Here is a 26,337-nt window from a genome sequence, read left to right as displayed (position 1 = left end):
GATAAGAAAATTCCAGATAAAAAAGATGTAACAAATAATTTTTTAGAGTTGTCTCCGCCTCTCTTTTACCATTCCCACATCTATTAACAGCTGGATGAGTTTCCATCCTTACCAATTATGGTTAGCTAATGTATTTGGATTTTTGTGCTAAAAAGCATCACATGTATCATCACATTGCATCACAAGTTTTATTTTACCTGTCTGCATGTAGATGTTCAGGATCAAGCCATTTTAGAAACTGTCGCAAGTAGCATTGGAGTTCAGTCGCTCAAAAAACCCCCACCCCAAATCAGCCTGACAGTTACTGAAATAGTTGCGTAATAACATGTTCTGCTGTCTTTTTCTTCTTTTCCCAAGGAACTGCTCATCTTTCTGCAGAACTTGCCCACGGTGCACTGGGGAGACGAAGATATCAGTGTCCTCCTCGCAGAAGCCTACAGACTGAAATTTGCATTTGCAGACGCCCCCAATCATTACAAGAGATGAAAGCACCAGAAACCATATACAGCCAATCTCTCTGCTGTGGCATAGGATCATTTTCATTATTCTGGTTGTGCAGACACGCAATTACTCGCTCCTGATTTCATACGGAGGGTCCCAAAATAGTTCAGCAAAAAAAAAATGTGGTTGGTGGATTACCAAAGAAATCGGCAAACAGGTCGTCAAGAAGACTGTGATTGACTTAAGTGAACGTGGCTACAAAAAAAATCGAGTCTGCTTTTGTTTTTATTCTCCCTTTTTCTTTTTATAGTTGCTATACGAATGAAGAAAGTGTTTTATGTTCATTGGTATCTAATGACTTATTGTCTTGTCTCCATGAGCCTTGTTCCTAGTTGATTGTGTTCATTATTTTGATGGAAGTATTGCTAGTCTCTGGGGTACTTGTGAGCTAATAGGAATGATCTGTCTTGAACGGAAAACGAGGGCAGATGTGTATCAGGCAGTAAGGTCATCTAAGGGCCATAGGGACTTGCTTTTGATTTTGGTTTGTAACACACATTTTTAAAAATTCCTTTTAATGTTATCTTTGTTTACAGTGTGAAATCTAGGAGCACAGATTTTAATGGAAAACAACATCTAGAATTTGAAAAGAATGCCACCTACTTGGGTGCTGTACCCTCTGGCATGCAGATAGTTTTGTATAAATTATTTCACTTTGAAGTGTCTGAGCTGTACTAACTAAAAAAAGAAAGGAAAATAGATTTATTCTGCCATAATAATGTATACATAATTTAATGCTTTAAAACTATCAAATATTTTTTCAGCACATAAGACTTTTAGCTTCAATGCTTTTTTTCCACTAGTAAGATTTTTAGTTCACAGTGAATATATTTTAATACATTATTGCCTTACCTGGATTTTCTAGCATGGTAGGAATACTTGACAGAAAAGTCATGTATGCATTTTTAGGCCTTCCATCCTTGACATAGACTGGCTTGAGCATGGAAAAGAAGCACAGATGGATACAGTCACCTGATAACCAACAACCAAGATTCTGCCCCACTTCCAGAATAAACTGAATTTTGCACTGTGTAAGGGAAGGTGACTGGTGAAGACTTGATTCCAGTCTGCTCTCTTTCTTACCAATCAGGTTGGCTGACTGGTTAACATGCCAGCCAGTGTGTGTGTGTGTGTGTGTGTGTGTGTGTGTGTGTGTAGATATACATAAAAAGGAATGTGTCAAGTCAGTTTATCTGGGGGAAGTCACCTGCATACAATTGACATGCACTTAAGGATTTTGCACAAACCGATCGGGAAGCTTATCTCACTTGAAAAGCAACTAACAAAATTCTTCCGTTATTTTTGTGACTTAAGTTCTTAAGTTGTGACTAAGTGGCAGTACATTATAGAAGGCTCCGTCAAAAGTTAACACTCCATTCACTTTTTGTAAGGGCCAGTTTATCCAAATAGCAGAATAGCAGGGGTAGGTAGTAAAGTTTTTTCCTGTGCTGTATCACTTTAGAATAAAGGTATGGAATTGCATATACCCATAAAAATTCATTGAACGTGGAAATTTGGAAGTCTAGTATGAATTTTTTCTCCCTGATATGCTAGATTTCTGTGTGCAAGTAAGTTTGTTGGAGGAGCATTCTAGAATGTGCCTGCTGTCTGAAGTGTGATTGATTCTTGTCGATCAAGTAAGTTTGCATACTATCAATCCCAAATTAATTTATACTGTAAATGGAACAACTTCTTTTCAGGAGTTTTTCAAGTGTGCCTTTAAGTCATTTTTGGTTTGGGGAAATTTTTTTGCCTTTCACTTTGGCTGCATGTGTTACCTTACTGCTTGCCATATGTATAGATGCCTGAACAGATAAGAACCATAGGCAAGATTGGCCTGAAAATGTTGAAGATGCTTATTCTAAGAGGCTATGAAGATTTCTTGAGGATTAGTTTCCTTAAGGTATCATTTGCAGATTAAGTTCAAGTGTCTTAATATTGAGCTGTGCATTTAGATTGCTTGGGGACATTTGACTGTGAAACATCATGGTTTAATAAGCAAGGTTGTTCTATTGCTTTCGCAGTACAGAGGTGTGGCCTTTTTCACAGCGATGAAATAGTTGTGATGTTCCAGGACAACAAGAAGAATAATTTGGTGGAGTTGCATTACCTGGGAGAATTTACTGCACCATTACTTAGGAGTAGCAGCAGTAGATATGCTCCCCTTATCTTCCATGCAGGGATTTGCTATGCATGAGAATCCAGAACTATTGCAGCCTTACTGGGCATTGCTTTAGCTTATTACATACTAATACTGCAACTAGAGATAAAATTCTGTGACATGGTTTGGCATGTCTACAGGTCTTAAGATGTATCTTTCGCAAGCATCGGGATAACTTCTCATTCTGTGTTCAGTATAAGATTTCTCTCTTAAGTTTCTCTCTTTTAAGTTTACAGTGTCATTGTGCCTAACAAAGTATCTGCCAAGAACAGAACACGCAAAGTAAAAGGTAGAATACAGAAAAGTCTGTTGATAACAGTGAACGTTTTATTTAATAGCAAAAGGAAGAAGAAATCAGCCGCAACATGCATTAATGATGGGGCTTTTTAAATATGTCATTATTTATATAGGAATTTGAATGGTGAGGCAGGGGTGTAGACAAGTTTACTGTGTTAGATGCAAGTATACAATAAAATGTATATATCTTAAAAACACACACCTTTCCTCTGTAAAGATCCATTGAGTTACCATCTCAACTTCCAAGCTCCCTTTGGATCTCTAAGTGTTTCTCATTTAAGAATTGAATGCTATCATGCCGCAAAAAGGATTTACATTTGTAAGAGACAAATCTTGAGCACATTGGTAGATGAGGGTAGTAAAGGTAAAGGTAAAGGTACCCCTGCCCGTACGGGCCAGTCTTGACAGACTCTGGGGTTGTGCGCCCATCTCACTCAAGAGGCCAGGGGCCAGCGCTGTCCGGAGACACTTCCGGGTCACGTGGCCAACGTGACATCGCTGCTCTAGCCAGAGCCAGAGCCAGAGCCGCACACGGAAACGCCGTTTACCTTCCCGCTGGTAAGCGGTCCCTATTTATCTACTTGCACCCGGAGGTGCTTTCGAACTGCTAGGTTGGCAGGCGCTGGGACCGAGCAGCGGGAGCGCACCCCGCCGCAGGGATTCGAACCGCTGACCTTTCGATCGGCAAGTCCTAGGCGCTGAGGCTTTAACCCACAGCGCCACCTGCGTCCCTAGATGAGGGTAGAGACTTCGCTAAATGCATAACTTTTCATTCTTATTTTATATAAAAAGGGGTATTATACAGACAACTAATTTCATGCATACTTTCCCCTATATACTATTCTATATATTCCCTATATACCTTTTTCTTAAAGGAGAATTATGCTTGGCTTTTGATAATTTTGTATCTCAGGTAAGTGCCATCCCAACCAAATGTTATGTGGAAGAAAGGTTTCCCTCATTTTTATACTCCTTTATTACAAGTATAAAAGTAAAAAAAAAAAAAACACAAATAGGTATCTAATAGATATTTTTATGTTGATATTTTTCAACATAGAAAGAAATCAGGACACCTCATTAATTTAGCCTGATTTGTAATTTAATACAGTTCATACAGGAGGCACTCTGTCATAAACGCAATATTAGCTAACAGCTGTAACGAAAGAACCGTACAGCACAGATAACCAATTTATTTCTATAGTATATGCTTAGAAATGTAAATAGTAAGCAATATATTGAACTATGTAAATACAATACAAGAAAGAATATAACTATCTTGCATTCATCTGTACATCTTAAATATAACAAACTAGTTGCACTAGTCTTTAATTTCTTATGGAAAAACTCATAGATTTGTATTTAACTTGAGAACTCTACAATAAAATGTAAGTACCCAAGACTCACTCACTCTCTCTCTGTAATATATATTTCTGAATGAATATAGTATCTGATTTAAAATAAATAATCCAACTCTTTGTATCACAATAACGAGGTGTAACTGAAGAATGGGTAAGACTCAAAAGGTGTCAGATGACGTCTGCAATACTGTGTCCAGTTCTGGGCACCACAGTTTAAGAAGGATGTTGACAAGCTGGAACGTGTGCAGAGGAGGGCAACCAAGATGATCAAGGGTTGGAAACCATGCCTTATGAGGAACAGTTGAAGGGGCGGAGTATGTTTAGCCTGAGAAAGCGGAGACTGAGAATATATGATAGCCATCTTCATATATCTAAAGGATTATCACATGGAAGAAGGAACAAGCTTGTTTTCTCCTGCTCTGGAGGGTAGGCCTCAAACCAATGGCTTCAAGATACAAGAAAGCAGATTCTGACTAAACATATGGAAAATCTTTTTGACAGCAAGAGTTGTTCAACAGTGGAACAGTCTTTCCCAAGAGGTTGTGGACTCTCCTTCCCTGTGTCACGGTCCGGTCTACGGGCGATCGAAGTCCCGGCTGAGGACGTCGGTACCGGGGGCAAGAGGGCGGGGTGGGAGCAGGAACGAGAGTCCAGAAGCCAGGGGTCCGAGGGCCAGGAAGCAGGGAGTCACAAAGTCAAGTGTCCGAGGGTTGAGAAGCAAGAAGCCAAATGCAGCAAGGCAGGAAATGTGTTGCTGTGGCAAAGAGGCGAAGGGAAATGCTGACCTTATATCCATTCCTGGCTCTTGCTATCAGGTGCTGTGAGTTAGAATCATAGAATCATAGAATCATAGAGTTGGAAGAGACCACAAGGGCCATCGAGTCCAACCCCCTGCCAAGCAGGAAACACCATCAGAGCACTCCTGACATATGGTTGTCAAGCCTCTGCTTAAAGACCTCCAAAGAAGGAGACTCCACCACACTCCTTGGCAGCAAATTCCACTGTCGAACAGCTCTTACTGTCAGGAAGTTCTTCCTAATGTTTAGGTGGAATCTTCTTTCTTGTAGTTTGGAACCATTGCTCCGTGTCCGCTTCTCTGGAGCAGCAGAAAACAACCTTTCTCCCTCCTCTATGTGACATCCTTTTATATATTTGAACATGGCTATCATATCACCCCTTAACCTCCTCTTCTCCAGGCTAAACATGCCCAGCTCCCTTAGCCATTCCTCATAAGGCATCATTTCCAAGCCTTTGACCAAGTGGCCTCACCTGTGCAGCTGCACCTAGCCTCTCCAGAACAAACTTAGGAAGGCCCCAGCCCTGCGAAGCCCTACTGGTCACAGGGCCTGGCTCCTGCAAGCACTCCTGACACCCTGGAGGTTTTTAAGCAGAGCTTGGATGGCCATCCCCTATGGATACTTCAGTTGAGATTCCTGCATCGCAGAAGGTTGGACTAGATGACCCTTGGGGTCCCTTTTAACTCAAAATTTCTATGATTCCATGAAGTTATTGGTGTTAAAGAAGCCATGTAATAAAGACCAAAGAAGAATTTGCATGCTGGCAATTATTTAAGTACAGCTAGAAGCACACAAGGTGTGGAACCCAACCAAGTCGTCGTGCTGACGGAAAGACTTCTGTCTGCACAATGAAACTTTAGGAACTATTCTGCTGTAGCTCTAAGGAGAAATGGTATGGAGTTGAATGCAGGAAGCAGGAGAAACAATGTTTGGGTTAGCCAGACTAAGTTGCTTCGTACTAATATCACTGAGGACAGTCTTCAAGAATTACTTTGCACTCTCTGTGGGTGAACACCATCACTTCCTCTGGTTTTAGTTTGTAAACTAAGCTATCTCTTAAGTTTCCTCTAGATTCCAGAAATCTCTTGAGCAACATTCCTCTTCATGCCTTTGGCTGATCAATATTCTACAGCCTTTTCGTTGTGTCTGTGGGAAGGGGGGGCGGTTACTGTTTTGCTGCTTTTTTATTATTTACTTGTTTTTCTCCTGTATTTTATTCTATGAGATCTATTGATGAAGGGTGGTATATAATAACAGAATAAAATAAAATATACATTTCAGCTCAGAAGGAAGCCTCATTCATAGAATTATAGAAATGGAAGGGGCCACGAGGGCCATCTAGTCTGACCCTCTGCAGTGCAGGAAAATTTTACCTAATATGGGGCTCAGACCCATGACTCTGAGATTAAGAGTCTCATGCTCTACTGACAGCTATCCCACAGGATTTCAGCCTCAAACTCTTTCTCCCTAAAAAAGAAAAACCGAAATCCCTAGCGATAATACCCTTGCTACTTGCTGTGGCAGGGAATGGGAGAGGAGTGTGGCACTAAGATGCCACGTGTGTGAATTGTACAAGGGCTTCTCTTTATTGGTAAACTATATCATGGTGTCAGAATAACGCCTGGGGTCACACACAGCCCCCGGGGTGAGAAAAACCTCTCTGGTGTCTTCCCGATGAAGCGCAGCCCGGAACGTCCACAAATCCTTAGTCCCAGCGACACACAGAAGACTATGTGTATGCTCTTATCAGCTGTTCAGCAGAGTACAGTGGTACCTCGGGTTAAGTACTTAATTTGTTCTGGAGGTCCGTTCATAACCTGGAACTGTTCTTAACCTGAAGCACCACTTTAGCTAATGGGGCCTCCTGCTGCCGCCGCACCGCCAGAGCACAATTTCTGTCCTCATCCTGAAGCAAAGTTCTTAACCTGAGGTACTATTTCTGGGTTAGCGGAGTCTGTAACCTGAAGCGTATGTCACTCGAGATACCACTCTATAGCAGAAACGAAGTGGAACGTTGGTGTGTGTGCATTCTAAGTATTTATTAAGCAATATATACAGCACAAAGCAATCATGGCGTCTCTCCTCCTCCTTCTCCAAGAGATAGAGAGAGAAAGTACAACAGTCCACAAACGGAAGAGAGGTAAGACAGGCTTTTGTTCTCACAATTTCCAAACTTGGAAAGTGAACACAGACGTGTGATATAACAATCACATATCCAGCAACGGAGGAGTGAAATACTAACATCCTCCCCCTTTTCAGGTAACCATTGCTGCATATGCTAACACAGCCATTACACTATTAAACGTACAGTTATCATACACATAACAGACTCCTATAGTACCTGTCCCATCTCGGGGACCATTTTCAACAGGTCTGGGCTTGTGCCTGACCATCTTGCCCTTCATGGCCGTTAGCCATGGCTCAGCATCCTTTGAGGACACACTCTGTACCTCTTGGAAGTTTCTAGGTTCAAAAAACCGGTGCTAAGCTGACAGCCAAGAGGCAAAGGCTCAATAAAATACATTTGAGGATGTATGTTCAGCTATGGACATGGGAATAGATTGTGTTGTCTGTATTTCAAAGCCTGTGTTAAAACGCACATGCAAGAAACTGGAAGAGAAATAGGTGTTCCAGCAAAACGTGTCCACGGAAAATTAGCCTGCTCTCTTCTGGATCACAAGCTGAACGTGTAGGCCTCACGACCTAATTTTGTTCACTCATTTGAAATTCCTGGTGTATGCCTAGAGTAAGGAAAGGTTTTCATCACAGAGAATCCAGAGCTGGATTTTGTGCCTCCTCTCTAAAAGTCTATTTTATGGAAAGCATAATAAGTTAATCCAGCTTTGGTTGGAGCCCTACTGAGAGGAATCAAAAGAGATATATAGGTTTATCAAACGCTAAGGAGAAAATAATAACATTAATCATTTATTTGTGTCTCCTCATGCATATGTTGATTTATTATTTCACTCTATAAACCTTGTTTGTTAGCAATTGGTGTATAGATAGCAAAAGTCTCAGTGTCTAAGATAATGACAGTAGTCTTTCAATTTCAAATTATCTCGTACCCAGCAGGGTCACATCAAGGAGATCCAAAGGAAACACAGATTTATTGAGGAGGATTATTTGGGGGGGGGAGGGACGACCACTTTTTCATTTTCAACGACGATTAAAGAAATCTCTGAAGAATCTATTATATTTGTTTCATCTAGGTGTTTATTTGTATTTGCAATTTATATTTGCTGAAAGTGGGGATCATTCTATTGGGACACAACAAAAGGAGGGGGTTAGATTTAAAGCAAGACAATGCAACACAACATAAATAGTAAAGTAGTCATTGGGCAATCTAGCAATCAACTTAATTTTGTGCAAAAAAGAGGGTACTACTATCAATTGAGTCATTGTGGTTTTTCTATTGCAGGGGTCACCTGCCTCACACCTTGCATGCACAAGCATCCACAAGGCTCTTTCTAGGTTCCCACAGAGTCCACCCCCTACCTTCCAAAATAAACTGGAGAGAAGCAATCTGTTGTTGCCAATATAGTGTTGAGTTATGCGGGTGGCGCTGTGGGTTAAACCACTGAGCCTTGGGCTTGCCAATCAGAAGGTCAGCGGTTCGAATCCCCGCGATGGGGTGAGCTCCTGTTGCTCGGTCCCTGCTCCTGCCAACCTAGCAGTTCGAAAGCATGCCAGTGCAAGTAGATAAATAGGTACCGCTCTGGCGGGAAGGTAAACGGTGTTTCCGTGTGCTGCTCTGGTTCGCCAGAAGTGGCTTAGTCATGCTGGCCACATGACCCGGAAGCTGTACTTCCGGGTCATTGGCTCCCTCGGCCAATAAAGTGAGATGAGCGCCGCAACTCCAGAGTCGGCCACGACTGGACCTAATGGTCAGGTGTCCTTTACCTTTATCTGCTTAGTTTCGGTGTGTGTGGTGCCCATGGCAGTTTCATCAGCTGGCAAATGTGTCCACAGGAGTAAAAACGTTGGTGACTCTGTTTCTATTGTTGCCTCGTGCCTCTAAATCTGCCACAACAGTTGGGAATGGGAGTAGCTGGGAAAATTAGCCACAATGCCCCTCCATCTTTCTTTTAATTATAGTAGAGCAGACCTCTCGATCTACCGGATGTCCCTGGTTGATCCTTGTTGATCGTGGGATCCTGATTTCTCCCCCAAACAAAACAGCTCAACAACTTCGATGAAGCTTTCCCCCCCCCAAAAAAGCTCAACTACTCTGGTCAATCCAATGGGTAGATTGCAGTTACTTGGCAGTAGGACAGCCCTGTAGTAGAGGAATGAGGAAAAAGCAGAGCTGATGGTTTTCTATGTGCAAAATATAGCAGGTAGGTTTTCTTATTTTGAGGAACTATCCAAACCTAACCTCATAAACACCTAGTGTGATTAGCCAATTCACTAATCCTTGATTAGTAAATTTGAACTGCAGCTCATCTGTCTTTCCCTCTAAATCTGTGGTTCCCAACGTGGGACACCCCCCCCCAAACAGCCAGGCAATTTGATTTTTAGGGGGGGCAATTTGAGAATGAGTTAGACCAAGTTAATGTCCTTTTAGGTTTCCTCCACGTGAATAGTTCACTTTTTGAATAATAAGAATTATATGTCATGGAGGGGTGCAATCAGGATTTTAGAGATGCTTAGGTGGGGCAAAAAAAGGTTGGGAACCACTGCAATGAATTTTGTATCTAATATTGTCATACTTTCACCATACGTAGAGCCAATTCACTTGCAACGTCGTTTCCGTCGCTGTGTTCATTTTTCAATACTTGATGTCAGCTGGGTATGGGAACAGACTGTATGAAAAAAAACATAGAAATTGATGCACCACCTAAAATTTCTACTTGGGGTCTTAAATCTCTGAGAGCACATTCAAGTCATCAGAGCTTCCCTTGATGCTGTCCGGCTTCAAATCATCAACCCTAATGGGGCTTTCAGGCAGTCCAATTTTCATTCTCGATAAGCGGAAGTCATGGAAACTGTCCCTTGCCCTGGTTTTTTTTTTGGGGGGGGCCCACATTGTGCCCACAAAATATCTCAAGAATGCTCGCGTCCATTTGTAGTCCATCAAATTGAGTCAATCAGTGGCGCTGAATGAAAATGGACCAGCTCAATTATAGCTTCACTGTCTCCTAGAGGAGCTTGATGTTGTTCCTATGCTCCCATTTGTCAACACATATCCAAAACTGCACATTGGGTTGGATCCAACACTAGTCATACTCAGGGCAGATTCAGTGAAATGAATAGGCATGACAAAATGAATACCCATTCATTTCATTGCATAGAACTTAGCCTGGATAAAATTGATTGCGTTTCAGGCATCAGTTTAACTTTTCTGCTGCAATGTTGAAATTTTAATCAATGTTAATCCCGCCCCGGTTTTTTCTGTAGGCAGTGTTTCTCCTTGGCTCTCAGTTAAAGCATCTCTCTTGCCCTCTGCTCATTTATTTGCAAAGCTTTCTAGTTCAGAAAGGCAGAGCGCAAGACCGTATTAGCAAGTGGCTTTGCTGGACTTCGTAATAATCCCAGCTGGCACCTCTCCATTTTTCTTAAGCTTTGGTCATTGCATTATTATTTCCTAGGCAGCTGTATTGGAGCCAGGCACACATTTAGTGCCACTTGCCGTGGTGTGATCAAAACGTGAGAATGGTTGCCAAGGCAAGAGGGAAGTTATCCCTTGCGTGGTCCATAGGGTCACCCTTAGGATTCTGGTAATGAGCTCCGCTTACAATAGAACAGTCTTTTGCTACTTGGCAAAGTTCAGCTCCCTAGACAGCAATCCTGAGTTCCTAATTGTCAAGCTCAGGAAAATGTGCCAAAGCATCATATGTGCCTGCTACACGGAATAATTACAATAGCTTCATTTGAACTAGAAAACTCTGCAACTTCTGTTTCTTTTTTTTTTCTAGCTTGGAGATTTCACATTAGGAGGTTTCACTAGGCAGGAAAGCAGTCTCCGCTCATCTTCGAATCCATTTGTGTTCACGGAGACATTTAAAGAACTTTTTAAAAGCCAAATGATGGTTAATGCATTGGCTCTCAATCAAAATAAATCTGTAGGGTTCCTCAAAGATTGATCTGAGTAGCAGTTGTAGATAACTACATTATGTATTCTCCTGGGAAGATGGCATGGTGTGTCTAATTTGAGATGCTTCTTTTTAAGATATTCTTTTGTTTTTGGTTCAGTGCAAAGATTGCTGTATTTGATGAAGAAAATCAAGAGGAAGGCATTGCTAATGTTCTTCGGTAACAAGTGAAAATGGGATTTGCATTACACGATGAAAGTGCTCTGATATTTTTTGGGAACATTGCAGACTTCTCTTCTGCCTCCCACCCCTCCAAATTTTTCGTGTATTAGATCATGGGTTACATAGGCAGCAGCTGGGAATTTGTCCTTAATAAAGCAGAAGATATTGGGTGAAGCTCACACCAGCTGTGACACCCAAAAGGTCTTGTTGGGAGATCAAACTAGATCTTGTAGCTGAATGGTGGCGGCAGCAATTTAAACCACCCAAGGAAGGATAAAAAGTCCCACACAGTCTGTGTATATTAGCATATTTAAAGGAAAGCCTTTAAAGAAAGATTGCTGTGGGTTTTTTTCTTTAAATTTCAGCAGAAATTGTCAGTTAATCCTGATAGTGTTTCAGCATGCAATAACTGTGTAAGCCTGGTTCAGAGGTAACCAGTGCTTTTTTTCTGGGGGGACGCATACCCCTAAATATTTTGTGAATCTAAGTTTGGCCTCATTGCAGCACAGTATTGCAATATTTACACATCACTTGGGAAGACAGCAAAGATCACCAGTGTTGAAGCAATGATTCTTCAACATCAACTTCATTGGACTGGTCATGTTGTGCGGATACCTGATTATCATCTTCCAAAGCAACTACTCTATTCCAAACTTAAAAATGGAAAGCGTAATGCTGGTGGTCAACAACAGAGGTTTAAAGACTCTCTCAAGGCAAATCTAAAAAAATGTAGTATAAACACTGACAACTGGGAAACACTGGCCTGTGAGCGCTCCAGTTGGAGAACAGCCTTTACCAAACGTGTCATGGGCTTTGAAGGCACTCGAACTCAGGACGCAAGGGGGAAACGTGCTAAGAGGAAGGCACGCTTGGCAAATTCACACCGTGATCAATTCTCACCAATGTCCCCACTGTGGGAGGACGTGTGGATCCAGAATTGGCCTCCACCGTCACTTACGGACTCATTGTTAAAACCGAGTTTATGGAAGACAATCTTATTCGGCTACGAGTGATCGCCAAAGAAGTAGACAATATGAGTAGGAAAATGAGAGTACCCCTAAACATTTTTTAAAGAAAAAAAGCACTGGATGTAACATTAAATTCCGGGTTCTTTTCCTCAGACCCGACTGAATATTTCATTCTTATTACATTAGCATTCTCACTCATAGTGTCTTCCTATTTAAAACAACAGTTTTAAGGAAGTCTGCTTGGCACTCATTTAATGAGCAACCAAAGACGACATCAATCCATCAATCTGACTGTCGTTTTCCACAGAGGTTTGACCATGGTGGCTCACTACAAATCAAAATAGAGTGCTAAACAATTCGTTTTTAAAGACAGTAACATCAGCAGCAAGGCATCAAACACTTCATTAAACAATTAATGATAACAGGAATGCTTCTCATAGGGACCATGCATGGGGCAGGGATGAAGATACCTGATCATACATGCATCACAGTTACTATTCTAAAAACATACATGCAAAATAAATTATATATGATATTAAAGCTTTTTTAATTTTTTTTTAATTTTTATTAATTTTCACTTGAATCACCGAAAAGAAAAACAGATCACCAGTTACAACAGTTGCAAAAAACACCAAAACGCAAAAAGAAAACTAAATGAAATATCTAAACATAACATGTAAATAATATCGATTTCCATTACGTTTCTTTGTCTTCTCATTTATATCTTTATATCTTTAAATATTTCAATCATTCTTCTGCACATCTATTGACTTCCATCCCTCCCGGTATCAGGCTTCTTAATATGAGTAGTTTATTTCTCCTGCAGTTGATAATTATAATACTTTGCACATCGTAAGATCTATATCAGTCCTGCTGTAGTTTTTAGGTTCTTATAATTCCCTTTAATGTAGGTCATAAATTTATTCCAGTCGTTAATAAACTTTGATATTAAAGCTTTTATTTGGTTTTGGCAAACCACACTTCTTTCAGTTATAATCTCTGCCAGTTAACATACCTTGTTAGTAGAGACTGCACAATTGAGTTCTTGGGCATTGTTCCCCAAAACAGTTAATGTGTGCTAATGTCAGAAATGCTATTGCAACTTTCTCTCCATATTTATTGCAGTTTCCTTATGCTCCTCGGGTTTCTTTAATCCAGCAACATAAATCACAATTTCCTCAACACTTCTTTTCTATGGAACAACAGACTAATTTTGTATTTTCTACTGTATGTGTTATTCGTACTTTGAATAACTCATGGAAGTCAGTGGGACTTAAGCTAGTCATGACAGAAGGCTGCATCGCATTAGATAATAATAATAATAATAATAATAATAATAATAATAATAATAATAATTTATTTGTACCCCATCCATCTTGGATGGGTTTCCCCAGCCACATTGGGCAGCTCACAACAGAATATTAAAAATACGATAAAACATCAAACATTAAAAAGTTCCCTAAACAGGGCTGCCTTCAGATGTCTTCTTAAAGTCTGATAGTTGTGTATTTCCTTGACCTCTGATGGGAGGGTGTTCCACAGGGTGGGCGCCACAACCGAGAAGGCCCTCTGTCTGGTTCCCTGTAACTTGGCTTCTCACAGGGAGGGAACCGCCAGAAGGCTCTCGGAGCTGGACCTCAGTGTCGGGGCTGAATGATGGGGGTGGAGACACTTCCTGTCTCATTGCGAGAAGCAAAGCTACAGGGAACCAGGCAGAGGGCCTTCTCGGTAGTGGTGCCCACCCTGTGGAACGCCCTTCCAGCAGATGTCAAAGCGATAAACAACTACCTGACATTCAGAAGACATCTTAAGGCAGCCCTGTTTAGGGAAGTTTTTAATGTGTGATATTTTACTGTATTTTTGGTTTTTATGGAAGCCGCCCAGAGTGGCTGGGGAGGCCCAGCCAGATGGGCGGGGTATAAATAATAAATTATTATTATTATTATTATTATTATTATTATTATTATTATTATTACTTCTTCAGGTATACTGGGCCAAGGCTGTTTAGGGCTTTAAAGGTCAGCACCAATACTTTGAATTGTGCTTGGAAACATACAACAGGACTTCCTCTCCATCTCCTCTCTGTGTGTGCCCCCATTCCTCCCCGCACCCCAGTCTCTGGAGAGTTGAGAGGAAAATTGGGGATGGTCATGGAGAGAGAGCGCACGCACGCACTGAACCCTGTCTGTGCAGCCTACCCCCCAAAGAACGAGACCAGAGACCAAAGTATGGGTTCAAATTGGCCACAAGTTTATTTAACTTCAGAATGTGGGAAACTTGGCATAGGCCTTGGCATGTAATCCTCTCAACTTGTCCAGGACTGAGGATGCACAGGGCAATGAGGTGCAGTGGGAGGGGACTGTAAAACACAAACTTATACAGCGTGCCCTCCCACCTTACCTCAGCCAAGAGTTTGACCTACATGCCGCCGCTCTAGGGCCAGGGACTCCCGCAATATGTACTGATGTTCTCACCCTGGGCCAGCAGGAGGATACTGTAGATAGTTTTCACTCAGGTCCACATATGCAAATAAGGAATTGAAAGTGACGTTCAGTGATTGGATAGTTACAGAAAGTTGTTACTGTTGCTTTGTAGTTGAGCTCTATATAAGCAGGTTGGCTGAACCCTTCAGTCCAGTTCTGTTCTGGCCTGTGAATAAACAAGAGCTGTTTGAAGAATTGCTGTGTCGTCTGATATGTTCACCCACAACTTAACAAACCCTTTAACGGGCCCTGCAAACGCCGCTGTGTGGGGGTGCGTGACGATGTCACCCCCATCTTGAAGATAGACTAAAGGATACCTCGCCAAGGCCTAAAAACCCCCAAAGTTGTGACGAAATGCTACGGGGAAGGCGAAACCTGCCAAAGCAGGGGAAATTCCTTTCTGGTTCTGAATACAGCAACAATCTTACTACTGTAGCAGCGCCCTCTGACCTGAAACGCAAAATATTAGGCTGCAAAAAAATATCATTAATTTGGGAGGGATGGATGGGTGAACCTGGAAGAGGAGGAAGCAAAGTGAGGTTTGGCCGAAGGGGTCGGCCTCTTTCCCCTGGCCCTTGCCCCACCCCCCACCAGCCGTCCATTGTCCTCCCAGATCGGGGGCAGGACAATGGCCACCCTATCCCAGGTAGCAGGCACTGGACCAGGTAAGCCCGCTCAGTTTCGCAAACCCTGCCCACCTGTTGGGAAGGGATGGCAGAAATTGTGGGAGGACTTGGTTGGAAGCAACCTTACCTGGAATCCAGTGGGCCTACTCTAAGCATATCTACATCGGTATCCAGTCCATGTCACAATAAGCACAAACACCCCACCCACATGTAAATTATTACATCCCTTGTGCCATGTTTCTCACTAAAGCTCCTGTCTCCACCCCCACCCCCGCTCCCCAGTTCTTCCAAATCGATTTCTGATTCACGGCTTCCTTCCATCTTACTGCTCCTTTTCTCCTTTCAGGTCTCTCTCTCAAAATCCCAGCCCTTGTTCAGTATTCACAATAGTAAATCATTTTATAAATATATCTGAAGGTCATTTTAAATGGCAAGCTCCTTCTATATTCTGTGCAATTTAATTCCAACTGGTTAAGAATTTCAGGTTTCTGCATTCTCCGTGCCTTCCAGTGGTAAATCTGCCAGAGATTTGATTTCTGATCAGCTGTGGGTACTTTGCTTGCCAAAGCATCATTTTCTATTCCTTGAATGAGAAAAATCTAACCAAAACAATGGCATCTCTTTTTTGAGTCCCATCGCCAAGTACTTCAGTCATAAAGGTAAAGGTAAAGGTACCCCTGCCTGTACGGGCCAGTCTTGACAGACTCTGGGGTTGTGCGCCCATCTCACTTAAGAGGCCAGGGGCCAGCGCTGTCCGGAGACACTTCCGGGTCACGTGGCCAGCGTGACATCGCTGCTCTGGCGAGCCAGAGCCGCACACAGAAACGCCGTTTACCTTCCCGCTGGTAAGCGGTCCCCATTTATCTACTTGCACCCGGAGGAGCTTTCGAACTGCTAGGTTGGCAGGCGCTGGGACCGAGCAGCGGGAGCGCACCCCGCCGCAGGGATTCGAACCGCCGACCTTTCGATCGGCAAGTCCTAGGCGCTGAGGCTTTAACCCACAGCGCCACCTGCGTCCCTTACTTCAGTCATACCTCGGGTTAAATATGCTTCAGGTTGAACGTTTTCAGGTTACGCTCCACGGCGACCCGGAAGTAACGGAATGTGTTACTTCCGGGTTTCACCGCTCGCGCATGTGCAGACGCTAAAAATGACATCACACACATGCGCGGAAGCGCCAAATTGCAACCCACGCATGTACAGACGTGCAGACATGGGTTGCATTCGCTTCAGGATGTGAACGGGGCTACAGAATGGATCCTGTTCACATCCAGAGGCACCACTGTAATGGCAAAAGTAAATTAAAAATACTGTAATTTAGGTGAGAATCAACAAATTCCATCAATCTTCCATAGTTAAGAGGCAGCAATGTTTCAGAATACCCATTGCTGGAAGCCACGGGAGGGGTTCAAACCCCACTTGCATGTTTCCTACAAGTATCTGGTTGGACACTGTGCCGATGGGCCTAATCCTTCAAGACTCTTATGTTCTGATGACCACAGGTTTGCCATTCCTACTATAGGAAATCCAACTTAGCAACTGTACAGTCTTCAAATAAAAACATCTTGGAGGTCCCGAGCCACAGGGAGGTTAGGCTGGCCTTGACCAGAGCCAGGGCTTTTTCGGCTGTGGCCCCGATCTGGTGGAACGCTCTGTCACAAGAGACTAGGGCCCTGCGGGACTTGACATCTTTCCGCAGGGCCTGCAAGACAGAGCTGTTCCACCAGGCCTTTGGCCACGGCACAGTCTGACTCCCTCCTTCGGTAATCCTCACTGAACTCTAGCCCAATGGTTGTCATTAATTTGATTTTAGAATGAATTGATTTTAGAATGCATTTCAATTAATTGATTGTTCTTTTATGTAAACTGTGTTACTTTTATTGTTGTTAGCCACTCTGAGCCTGGCTTCGGATGGGGAGGGCGGGATATAAATAAATTTTTATTATTTTTATTATTATCCAATTTTATTATTATCCAATTTAGGAGCTGGAGCAAAATCGAAAGTTCACCTGTTGTGTTGGCATTTCAGTGAGGAGTAATTAAAAAGGGGAAAGAATAGTTAAAATAAATCTGAATTCAGTATTACACACGAGTTGCTTATTCACAATGATCCGTCAAAGCATCTCAGGCTTCACTTCCACAAAGATTTCAACTTTTGTGCTTCTCACTCTAATTGTGTTCAGAGCCTTTGTTTTTGATGTTCTGCCTCAAACGATTTTCCTTTCCATTGGGAAATGAATAGTTTAAAATGTATTTAAATAAATGGCTCCTTGGGTTATACTGTATTGGAATATTAATTTTTAATTTAAACCACCATATTATCTTGAAATGGTGTTTTTTCTTTGCTTTTCGTGTTAGCCTCGGGGTGTTTTAAATCTGTCTATCCAACAATCTGTTCATAACAAGTTGTTAACTTCAGAATTAATCTGAAAAGCTTTTCTTCAAATGCTGTTTGAATATCCATATAACTCTCTGCTCATGTGCACAAACTCCTGCTGTATAGCTGGAAAACCATCTAGAGCTTTTGAACCGGTGACCACTGCTGTCGCCCTCATCCAGTCAGCCTGTACCAATATCTCACGCTATGTACACTCTATACATTTAAACCACAAAGCTTCCCCTCAAAACCTGGGAACTGTAGTTTGTTCCTCACAATTCCAAACACACTTAATGAACTACAGTTCCCAGGATTCACTAAGTGCCTATGACCTGCCCTTCATCCCTCCTGTCCTGTTCCGGATTCTGGATTTGGAACTTCTTTGTTTAAACCACAGTATCATTTTGCGGGGATGTGGGTGGCATTGTGGGTTAAACCACAGAGCCTAGGACTTGCTGATCCGAAGGTCGGCAGTTCGAATCCCCACGACGGGGTGAGCTCCCGTTGCTCGGTCCCTGCTCCTGCCAACCTAGCAGTTCAAAAGCACATCAAAGTGCAAGTAGATAAATAGGTACCGCTCCGGCGGGAAGGTAAACGGCATTTCCGTGCGCTGCTCTGGTTCGCCAGATGCGGCTCAGTCATGCTGGCCACATGACCTGGAAGCTGTATGCCGGCTCCCTCAGCCAATAAAGCGAGATGAGCACCGCAACCCCAGAGTCGGTCACGACTGGACCTAATGGTCAGGGGTCCCTTTACCTTTACCTTTATCCTTTTGCATCTAATTTGGGAAACTTGGGTTTAATCTTGTTGTTCTAACTAGAATATGAACTCAGGATCTGAACCTCCTTTGATGCTGTGTTTAATATCCTTGCAGTTTCTTCTAATGAACAACTACAGGCCTGTATTGAAATGCCAAGAGGATGCTCCCACAAAGCTACAATTTTGGAGAATTCTGGGGGCAAACCATGACAAATGCGGTTTACATTTGTGAAGTAGGTGGCGTTTTAAAAGGAGGCAGCATTCTGAAAGATGTATCACACCCTCGTGGCGTTGCTTTTAATAAAATTCAACATGAACCCCCCACTGGTACCAGCAACTTTTCTAGCCATCACTGTTCTAATGGTTGGAGTGAATTTATACCGTTTGCCCTGGAGGGGTCTGACACTTCAGTCGAGAGAGCTGTTTGTGGCAGGGACAGCCCATTTTAAAGATGGCACCCTGTCGTGTTAGTGCCATTTTAAATAATGCTCAAAACGGTTTTGCTAATTTTGGGTTTTGCTGCGCTCAACTTGTTCCCACTTTGGCGAACAGCTGTCTTTATTTCCGTCAGCTTTTCTGTTTGCCAACTCCTCCATTTCCCGCTTGCTTCATTTCAACAGAACAAAGCAAATTCAGCTTTGTGAGTAGAGAACAGAGGATTTTGAGACTCTTTAGAGGGGAGAAGCCTACGGCCTTGGTTTTTGCTATCCAGGATATCGCTCCTCTGTGTCGTCCTCTCTCTCTCTCTCTCTCTCTCTCTCTCTCTCTCTCTCTCTCTCTCTCCTTTTTTAGTGGCAATATGAGAGAGACGACCTCTAATGAAGGCACTGGGGGCTTCCTAGACAGAAGCTGCTGAAGCAGCAAAATGGGGCTATTCTGTTTTTCCTTGACTGAAGATTTTCCATCTTGACTTCCATACTGAAGAATTTGGCTACCTTGGAGGCTCTAGAATGGCCTGGGTCCCGATTCTATAACTAGAGTGGCATCTAAAATTAATTTCCAGTTCAGCTAATATAAATGCTTCTCTGTGTTCCTGGTGCTCTCTTCTTTACAAGATAATGGCTGACTTTTATGGTTTTGGAAGAGAAAAGGCTGTTGCCATTTTAATCTTTGGAGTAAATTATGACCATTGACAGGGACGCGGGTGGTGCTGTGGGTTAAACCACAGAGCCTAGGGTTTGCCGATCAGAAGGTTGGCGGTTCGAATCCCCGTGATGGGGTGAGCTCCCGTTGCTCGGTCCCTGCTCCTGCCAACCTAGCAGTTTGAAAGCATGAAGTGCAAGTAGATAAATAGGTACCACTCCAGCGGGAAGGTAAATGGCATTTCCGTGCGCTGCTCTGGTTTGCCAGAAGCGGCTTAGTCATGCTGGCCACATGACCCGGAAGCTGTACGCCGGCTCCCTCGGCCAATAAAGCGAGATGAGCGCTGCAACCCCAGAGTCGGTCACAACTGGACCTAATGGTCAGTGGTCCCTTTACCTTTATGACCATTGACACTGGGTACAAATAGCAACTGTCAATTTTGGTTACACTGATGCTACTCTTTTTCCTCACAGAACCTATGAGGCTGGAATAGTTAACTCACCCTTTAGTTCACAAATATATATTTTCCCTTGCTTCTTCTCCTTCCCAGGAGAGAGAGAGAGAAGACAGCAGGTCACCAAAGGATGTATGAATGGATAAATGCACTGGTGGGCAACATGCCCGTTTATATACAATGAAATATTTCTTGACAAGACTCAGGAAGATATCACCTTCAGTATGCTTTATACTTTCCTTTCAAATTGAAGATAGAATAAGTTGGCATCATCATGTTGTTTCACATGCTGGCTGCTTTTAATGACAAAATTGGTTGGACATCCCATCAGCGTACTTTAGATATTGGATATCCCAGTTTAGGTTACAAGAGGATTGGAACAGATGGTCTGTTCAGTTCTTTACAACTTTGGTTTGGATATACAACCCATATCAGGTTTGTGATTTCTATCATAACACCGGTCTTCAAAGACCTACATTGGCTCCCAGTACAGTGGTACCTCGGGTTACAGAAGCTTCAGGTTACAGACGCTTCAGGTTACAGACTCCACTAACCCAGAAATAGTACCTCGGGTTAAGAACTTTGCTTCAGGATGAGAACAGAAACCGTGCGGCGGCAGCGGGAGGCCCCATTAGCTAAAGTGGTGCTTCAGGTTAAGAACAGTTTCAGGTTAAGAACGGACCTCCGGAACGAATTAAGTTATTAACCTGAGGTACCACTTTGCGTTTCTGAGCACAATCCAAAGTGTTGGTGCTGACCTTTAAAGCCCATAGTGTGCTTTCAAAGCCTTGTTGTGCTTTCAAACTGCTAGGTTGGCAGGAGCTAGGACAGAGCAACAGGAGCTCACTCCATCATGGGGATTCAAACCGCCGACCTTCTGATCGGCAAGCCCAAGAGGCTCAGTGGTTTAGAACACAGCGCCACCCACGTCCCCTTACCCTTCCTACAATCAGGGTCCTAGAACACACAGGAACTCTCCTAAACAGTGAAGGTTTCCTCCTGCAGAAGTTTATCATTCGACTATGATGGGGGACTACAAAGAAGGGGAAAGGGAAGTGGAGGGGCTTGCATCTGAGGCACCAGCTTGTGAGGGAGATTATGGGGGGCCAACGTCACATACGTGGTGCCAGGATGTAAGGAAGAACTGGGGGAGGAGCCAAACACAGTGGCCACATGGCATCAAACCAGCTGGGAGTTGGCTTTGACCCTCCTTGCCCTCCATAGCAGCAGGAGGAGGAAGAGATGGCCACTGGAGCTGCGCCTTGCTTGACCCCACGCTTTCTGGATATCGGTAGGACCACTCCTCTAAAGCATGGCTGAAGAGGGCTCTGGTTGATTTCACACTCCCATCAGAGATCTTTGGATCAGGATTTAGAAAGGACAAACCACAATATCCAGCCCATTCAATTCTTCCTCCAAACTTTAACATATGTTCTGCTTCCTGTTTTATTGTTTTTGGTGTCTTTGCAGTTTCTGTGGTTGCAGAGGCTAAACAGAGGCTGCTTCCTCCCCTAGGATTTTATTTCAATGATCAAAACCAGGAACACAATGTTATTACCACCATCAACGAATTAAAAAAAGAAAGAAAGATTTTTAAGCTTCCCACATTACCATTTCTAAAACTGCAACTTCTTGAGATCTGCTCAAGATTCATTGCACAGCTTTCCTCCGCTTTGTCCTCAATTCCCCTCACCTCCCCTCGTCACCTTTTCTTTTCTCCCATTTTGTTCAAGATCTGACTGAAGTTGTTCTGTTGGTGAATAAAAGCAATTTCTCTCTTGATCCACCTCCAACTTTCATTCTCTTTGCTCCCACCATTATCCCTGTACAAACGTGTTTTAAAATCCTTTTGCGAAGTGCGTACCTCCTTTGATTTGCAAAACCACTGCTGAGATACATTTTCGCGAGAGTTCTTCCCCCAGCGTTAGAACGCCTTGGAAACTATTATCATACATTTCAGCTTCCCAGATTTTGGTAAGATCTGGAATCAAAAGGAGCCATCTTTGAAGGTCCCATAAGTTTATCTGCACAAACTAAAGCGACACCCGAGAGAAAATACTATTGTTAAGTATTTAAAATTAAACTGAGCAATGAGCTTAAAGCAAAATGGATAGATCCTTACTGGAAAACCTGACAGTCTAATAGACAGGATGCAAAATGAAGAAGGGACATGATGCAATGGTAAGTGCATCTGTTTGGCATGTAGAAGGCTCAATCACCAGCATCTTCAGCTAGGACTAAAAATGACACCAGGCTGAAACCCTGGTTGAGTTTCTGCTATTTTGTGTAAACTGAAATCTTGGCCTGCCAGGAGGTCAACTTTGCCCAATGGGGTATGGGCAATCTATCCAGAAGATAATTGTATATTGAGGAGTTAGTGATTTGACATGGTTACCCTTCATGCCTCCTCTTCCTTCCCCCTCCCTATGTCTTGTTAAGTTCTTTGATGGCTGAGAGCAGCCTTTCATGTCCTAATCTGTTGGAAGGAAGTGATAGTGCTGGGCACCTTTTTCGATGCTGGACATCGTTTGGAGAAAGTGAGGCATTGAGAGCGGATGGCTTATGAATGAACGTAGCCAGTTGGACAAGCCACTTAGACTAGCTAGGGATAAATCAGATGCTTTTGAGCAGAGTTTTCTTTGAATTCTGTGCATGGACTGATGAGCTGCAGGGCCACGCAAACTGAAGCTGCCTGGGGAGTCACTTCGCCACTTCTTGGGGGCTTCCAAATGGCAGATTGAAGTGCTTGCTTGGTATGTATATATTGCTTGCTGATTAGATTAAAATCTTTAACCTGCTCGCTCACTTGTGTTTGGTATTGCTTCTGAATCTCATTTTAAAAGAGCCACCTTGCATTTGGCAAGGCAAATGGAGAGAGAGAGAGAGAGAGAGAGATGTCAATAACCAGTAGAGAAGGTAGGAAGAAAACAGAGCACATAAAACACAATGTAATGCATTAAGTATACTATGAAATGTAGAATTAAAAACAATGTAAAATCTTTTTTAAATCAGAAATATAAAATAATTAAAATGATAAAAAAACAACATAAAGTGTTAATAATTTTAAAAATCAAGACAGGATCCTGCGCTGACAAGCTATTGCTGTCACACAAAAAGTAGCTATCTTAGCAGTAATCTCCAGAAACTGGTGAGCCAAAAGATAGTCACTATAAAACACTTCAATTTTTCCTGGTATTCTTTGTAAAATTGGATTAATAAAATGGCGGCGGATATCACAATAGAAGGAACAGTATAGTAAGACATGCCCCACAGTTTCTATTATCTCTGCTTCACATGGGCATAGGCATTCAAACTATGCTGTTTAGTCGTTTAGTCGTGTCCGACTCTTCGTGACCCCATGGACCAGAGCACGCCAGGCACTCTTGTCCCATGGAGTTTTCTTGGCAGGGATACTGGAATGGCTTGCCGGTTCCTGTTCCAAATTCAGACTATGGTACCATTAAAAAAACCCCACATCCATCTGCCAATCAGCTGCCATCATTTCAGTGGATGGTGATGTCAGCTGATGGGGGATGAGCTTGATGCTGGAAACACGCATGCCTAGCCATGTGGGCTGTTTGCTAAAGGGCTTTCAAACAGTCCCACAGTGCTTTGTGATCCTTAAAAAACTGGAGGTTCAAAGAACATCATGGGCCCTTATGCAACTGCATTTTGAAGTCCTGACAGTCAGGCCAACGCAGAGCATCTCTGGACGTCAGTTTGAAAGCACACTATGTGGCCCCTGGAACCAAAAGGATTGGAATGTGGCCCCTTGAACTAAAAAAACTCCCCCACACCTGCAGTAGAGGGAGTAAGGCTTGGCAGCAAGCTGACATGCTCCCTCTTTGTGGGAGCAAAGCGAAGGCATAAAGAGACGACCCATATATTTTGCTTAAATGAAGAAGCAATATATATTTGCACAGGATTTCAACTTTCAGTACCCATCCATCTGTATTCTCATGAAGCATGATGAGGGCACGTTTATTTTCATTGGTAGTTGCTTTTTATTTGTATAAGGACTGCCTTGTTCTCTGGGCGTCTCACCTGCACAAAATGGTAACATACAATACAATAAAACAATACCATAAAACAATACACAGTCTGAGCTTTTCCAAGAGGGAGAAGAATAAAACCAGGCGAGTAAAACATTCATAATACGCAAGCAGTGGTTTGGGTTTTCTAAGAAACAATAAATAAAAAAAATCACAGATCATTTCAAAAAGGTTTCACCTGGTTTCTGAATGTCCACGGAAGGTTTCCCTTTCTCCCAGTCTGCATCTGAATTGGATGAGCAATTGTGTGCATATGGAATTGTTTGTCGTGCTTTTTATTGCCAATGTTTCCCCCTCACAGCAAAACCACTCTGAGATACCTTATGGGAAGAGATTCATAAAGGGACTCAAATATTCTTTGCAGCTCCTAGTCTCCTCCTGGCAAATATCAGTGTCAGAAAGTTAGGGAACATTTCAGAACAAAGGGGAAGGCTGAGGTTACTTCCCAGGGCAAATGAGCAAAAAAAAATCACCTCAGCCGCCTCTTCTGCCGGATCAAAATCCCTTCCATAAGTAGAACACTTTCTACCCAAAGTGTGAATTGGCCCATAATTCTTATTTTCACACCCCACACCCCCCTTTTAAAGGTTGTGATAGCGATGTTCATTTTTCCAGTATGGTTCTGTAAGTTGAATTTCTGCCACGGCAAGTCGCACCTCTTATAACCACCCCTAGAGAAGAAAATCAACAATCATGAGCATAATAATCTTCTCTCCCCAACCAATCCTTGCAGAAGAATAATTGCATCGCCTTGGCAGGACCTTTGGGGTTGGGTCTTGTCAGTAGCAATAGGGACTGAAACTCTATCATTTTGCCTTGGGTGAGCAATATGATGATGAAGAAGAAGGTATTCTCATTCCACGTACCAGCTTAATGATTTTGTTTACTCCTTAGCAGGCTCATTTCTAAACAATGACTGATCTCTTCCTTTTCGGAAATTATGGTTCAGTAATGATTTCTGAAGCCCAGCAGGAGAGAATACCTTTCTGTGGGATTGCTAATATTGATGGGCCCTTTGAGTTCAATGTTTATGAGGAGAAAATTCAGAGGAAAGTTGTCGGTTAATAGCTCTTATCAAAATGTAGCGAGCAGAACAGAATTTTGAAAGGGAGCCGGGAGGAAGGGTTTTCGCCCCATTCTGAAACCTTTTTTATGGAAACCAACATCCAAAGAAAATTATCCTAGTACAGAAGTGGGGGAATGAGCAGCTTATAGACACAGACTTTCTTTGGATAAAGATGATGATATTTGGGAGGAGTTTACACGGAATATGTTATTAGTTAAAGTAACATACAAAAATGCATTAAACCAGGAAAATTTGCTTTGAAAAATATGTGTTATTAAGCAAAATTGCACACTGGCATGTATATTAGGGTACATTTGCACTAAAATGCTGATAAGTGCTTAAACTGATGTGGAAATGTGGAAAACTGAACTTCTGACTGGAACAATGAGAAACAAACCAAAATCGACCATTTCCCCCATCCCTATGGGAGGAGCGTGTAAGAGAGAGAAGTGTGAAAAATAAGGCATACCTCCATTTGTTTTAACACCCAAAGGAGCCCTGTTTCTCTGTGAAACCTGTGTGAGTCCACCTCTTCGAGAAAACAATTTTAAATCTTTATTTACACGATTGCCTAGAAAAAAAGAAGAAAAAGATTCACAGAACCCTGCCTGTTCAAAAGAGTTTGTTGACTCATTGGGCACGTGTCTGACTTCTGAATTGCTATCTGAATGGGTAAACACATCAAAGACTGAACTGAATTCAGGTGGTGGTATCTTAGCATAACGTATTGTACAGGCAGACGCTAAATCATTGCCCTTGGCCCACCGTAAACATTGCTGAACATAGTATACAAACGCTGCTCATTTCTGTGTGGCTGCTGGAGAGGAATGGCATGTATCAACATTTCCTCTTTTTCCCCACTAAAAAAGCAGTGCTCTGCGGAAACATCCAATGCTTCTTCACTTTTTTCTGCCTCTTTTGGAACACGGAAAGCTGTTTTTTTCACTGAGCCTATTGCTAGCTCAATATGGCCTACACAGTGGAGTAGGTAGGGGGGGTGCAATGGGGCGGGCCGCCCTGGGTGCCGTCGCTGAGGGGGTGACATTCGGCGCGCCGGCTGCCTGTGACTCTCAGGCCTACCCTGAGCCGTCGGGGTAAGGG

At 42.8% G+C, this 26,337-nt stretch overlaps 1 protein-coding gene and 1 long non-coding RNA gene across 2 annotated transcripts in view; both read left to right on the top strand.

Annotated features, from left to right (window-relative positions):
• The window catches only part of TBC1D22A (TBC1 domain family member 22A), a 121,256-nt gene extending 116,900 nt beyond the window's left edge, over positions 1 to 4,356 (top strand). Inside the window, exon 13 of the mRNA XM_079994239.1 lies at positions 358 to 4,356. Within this exon, the coding sequence (XP_079850365.1) occupies positions 358 to 486 (129 nt within the window). The 3' untranslated portion in view covers positions 487 to 4,356. The remainder of the gene's footprint in view (positions 1 to 357) is intronic.
• Positions 1 to 26,337, top strand: part of LOC307226021 — a 242,783-nt gene that overhangs the window by 195,196 nt on the left and 21,250 nt on the right. The window lies entirely within an intron of this gene.

Source organism: Podarcis cretensis (assembly GCF_951804945.1).
Source record: "Podarcis cretensis genome assembly, chromosome: 10".
In the NCBI taxonomy this organism is placed as follows: Eukaryota; Metazoa; Chordata; class Lepidosauria; order Squamata; family Lacertidae; genus Podarcis; species Podarcis cretensis.
This window is presented reverse-complemented; position numbering and strand designations above follow the sequence as displayed.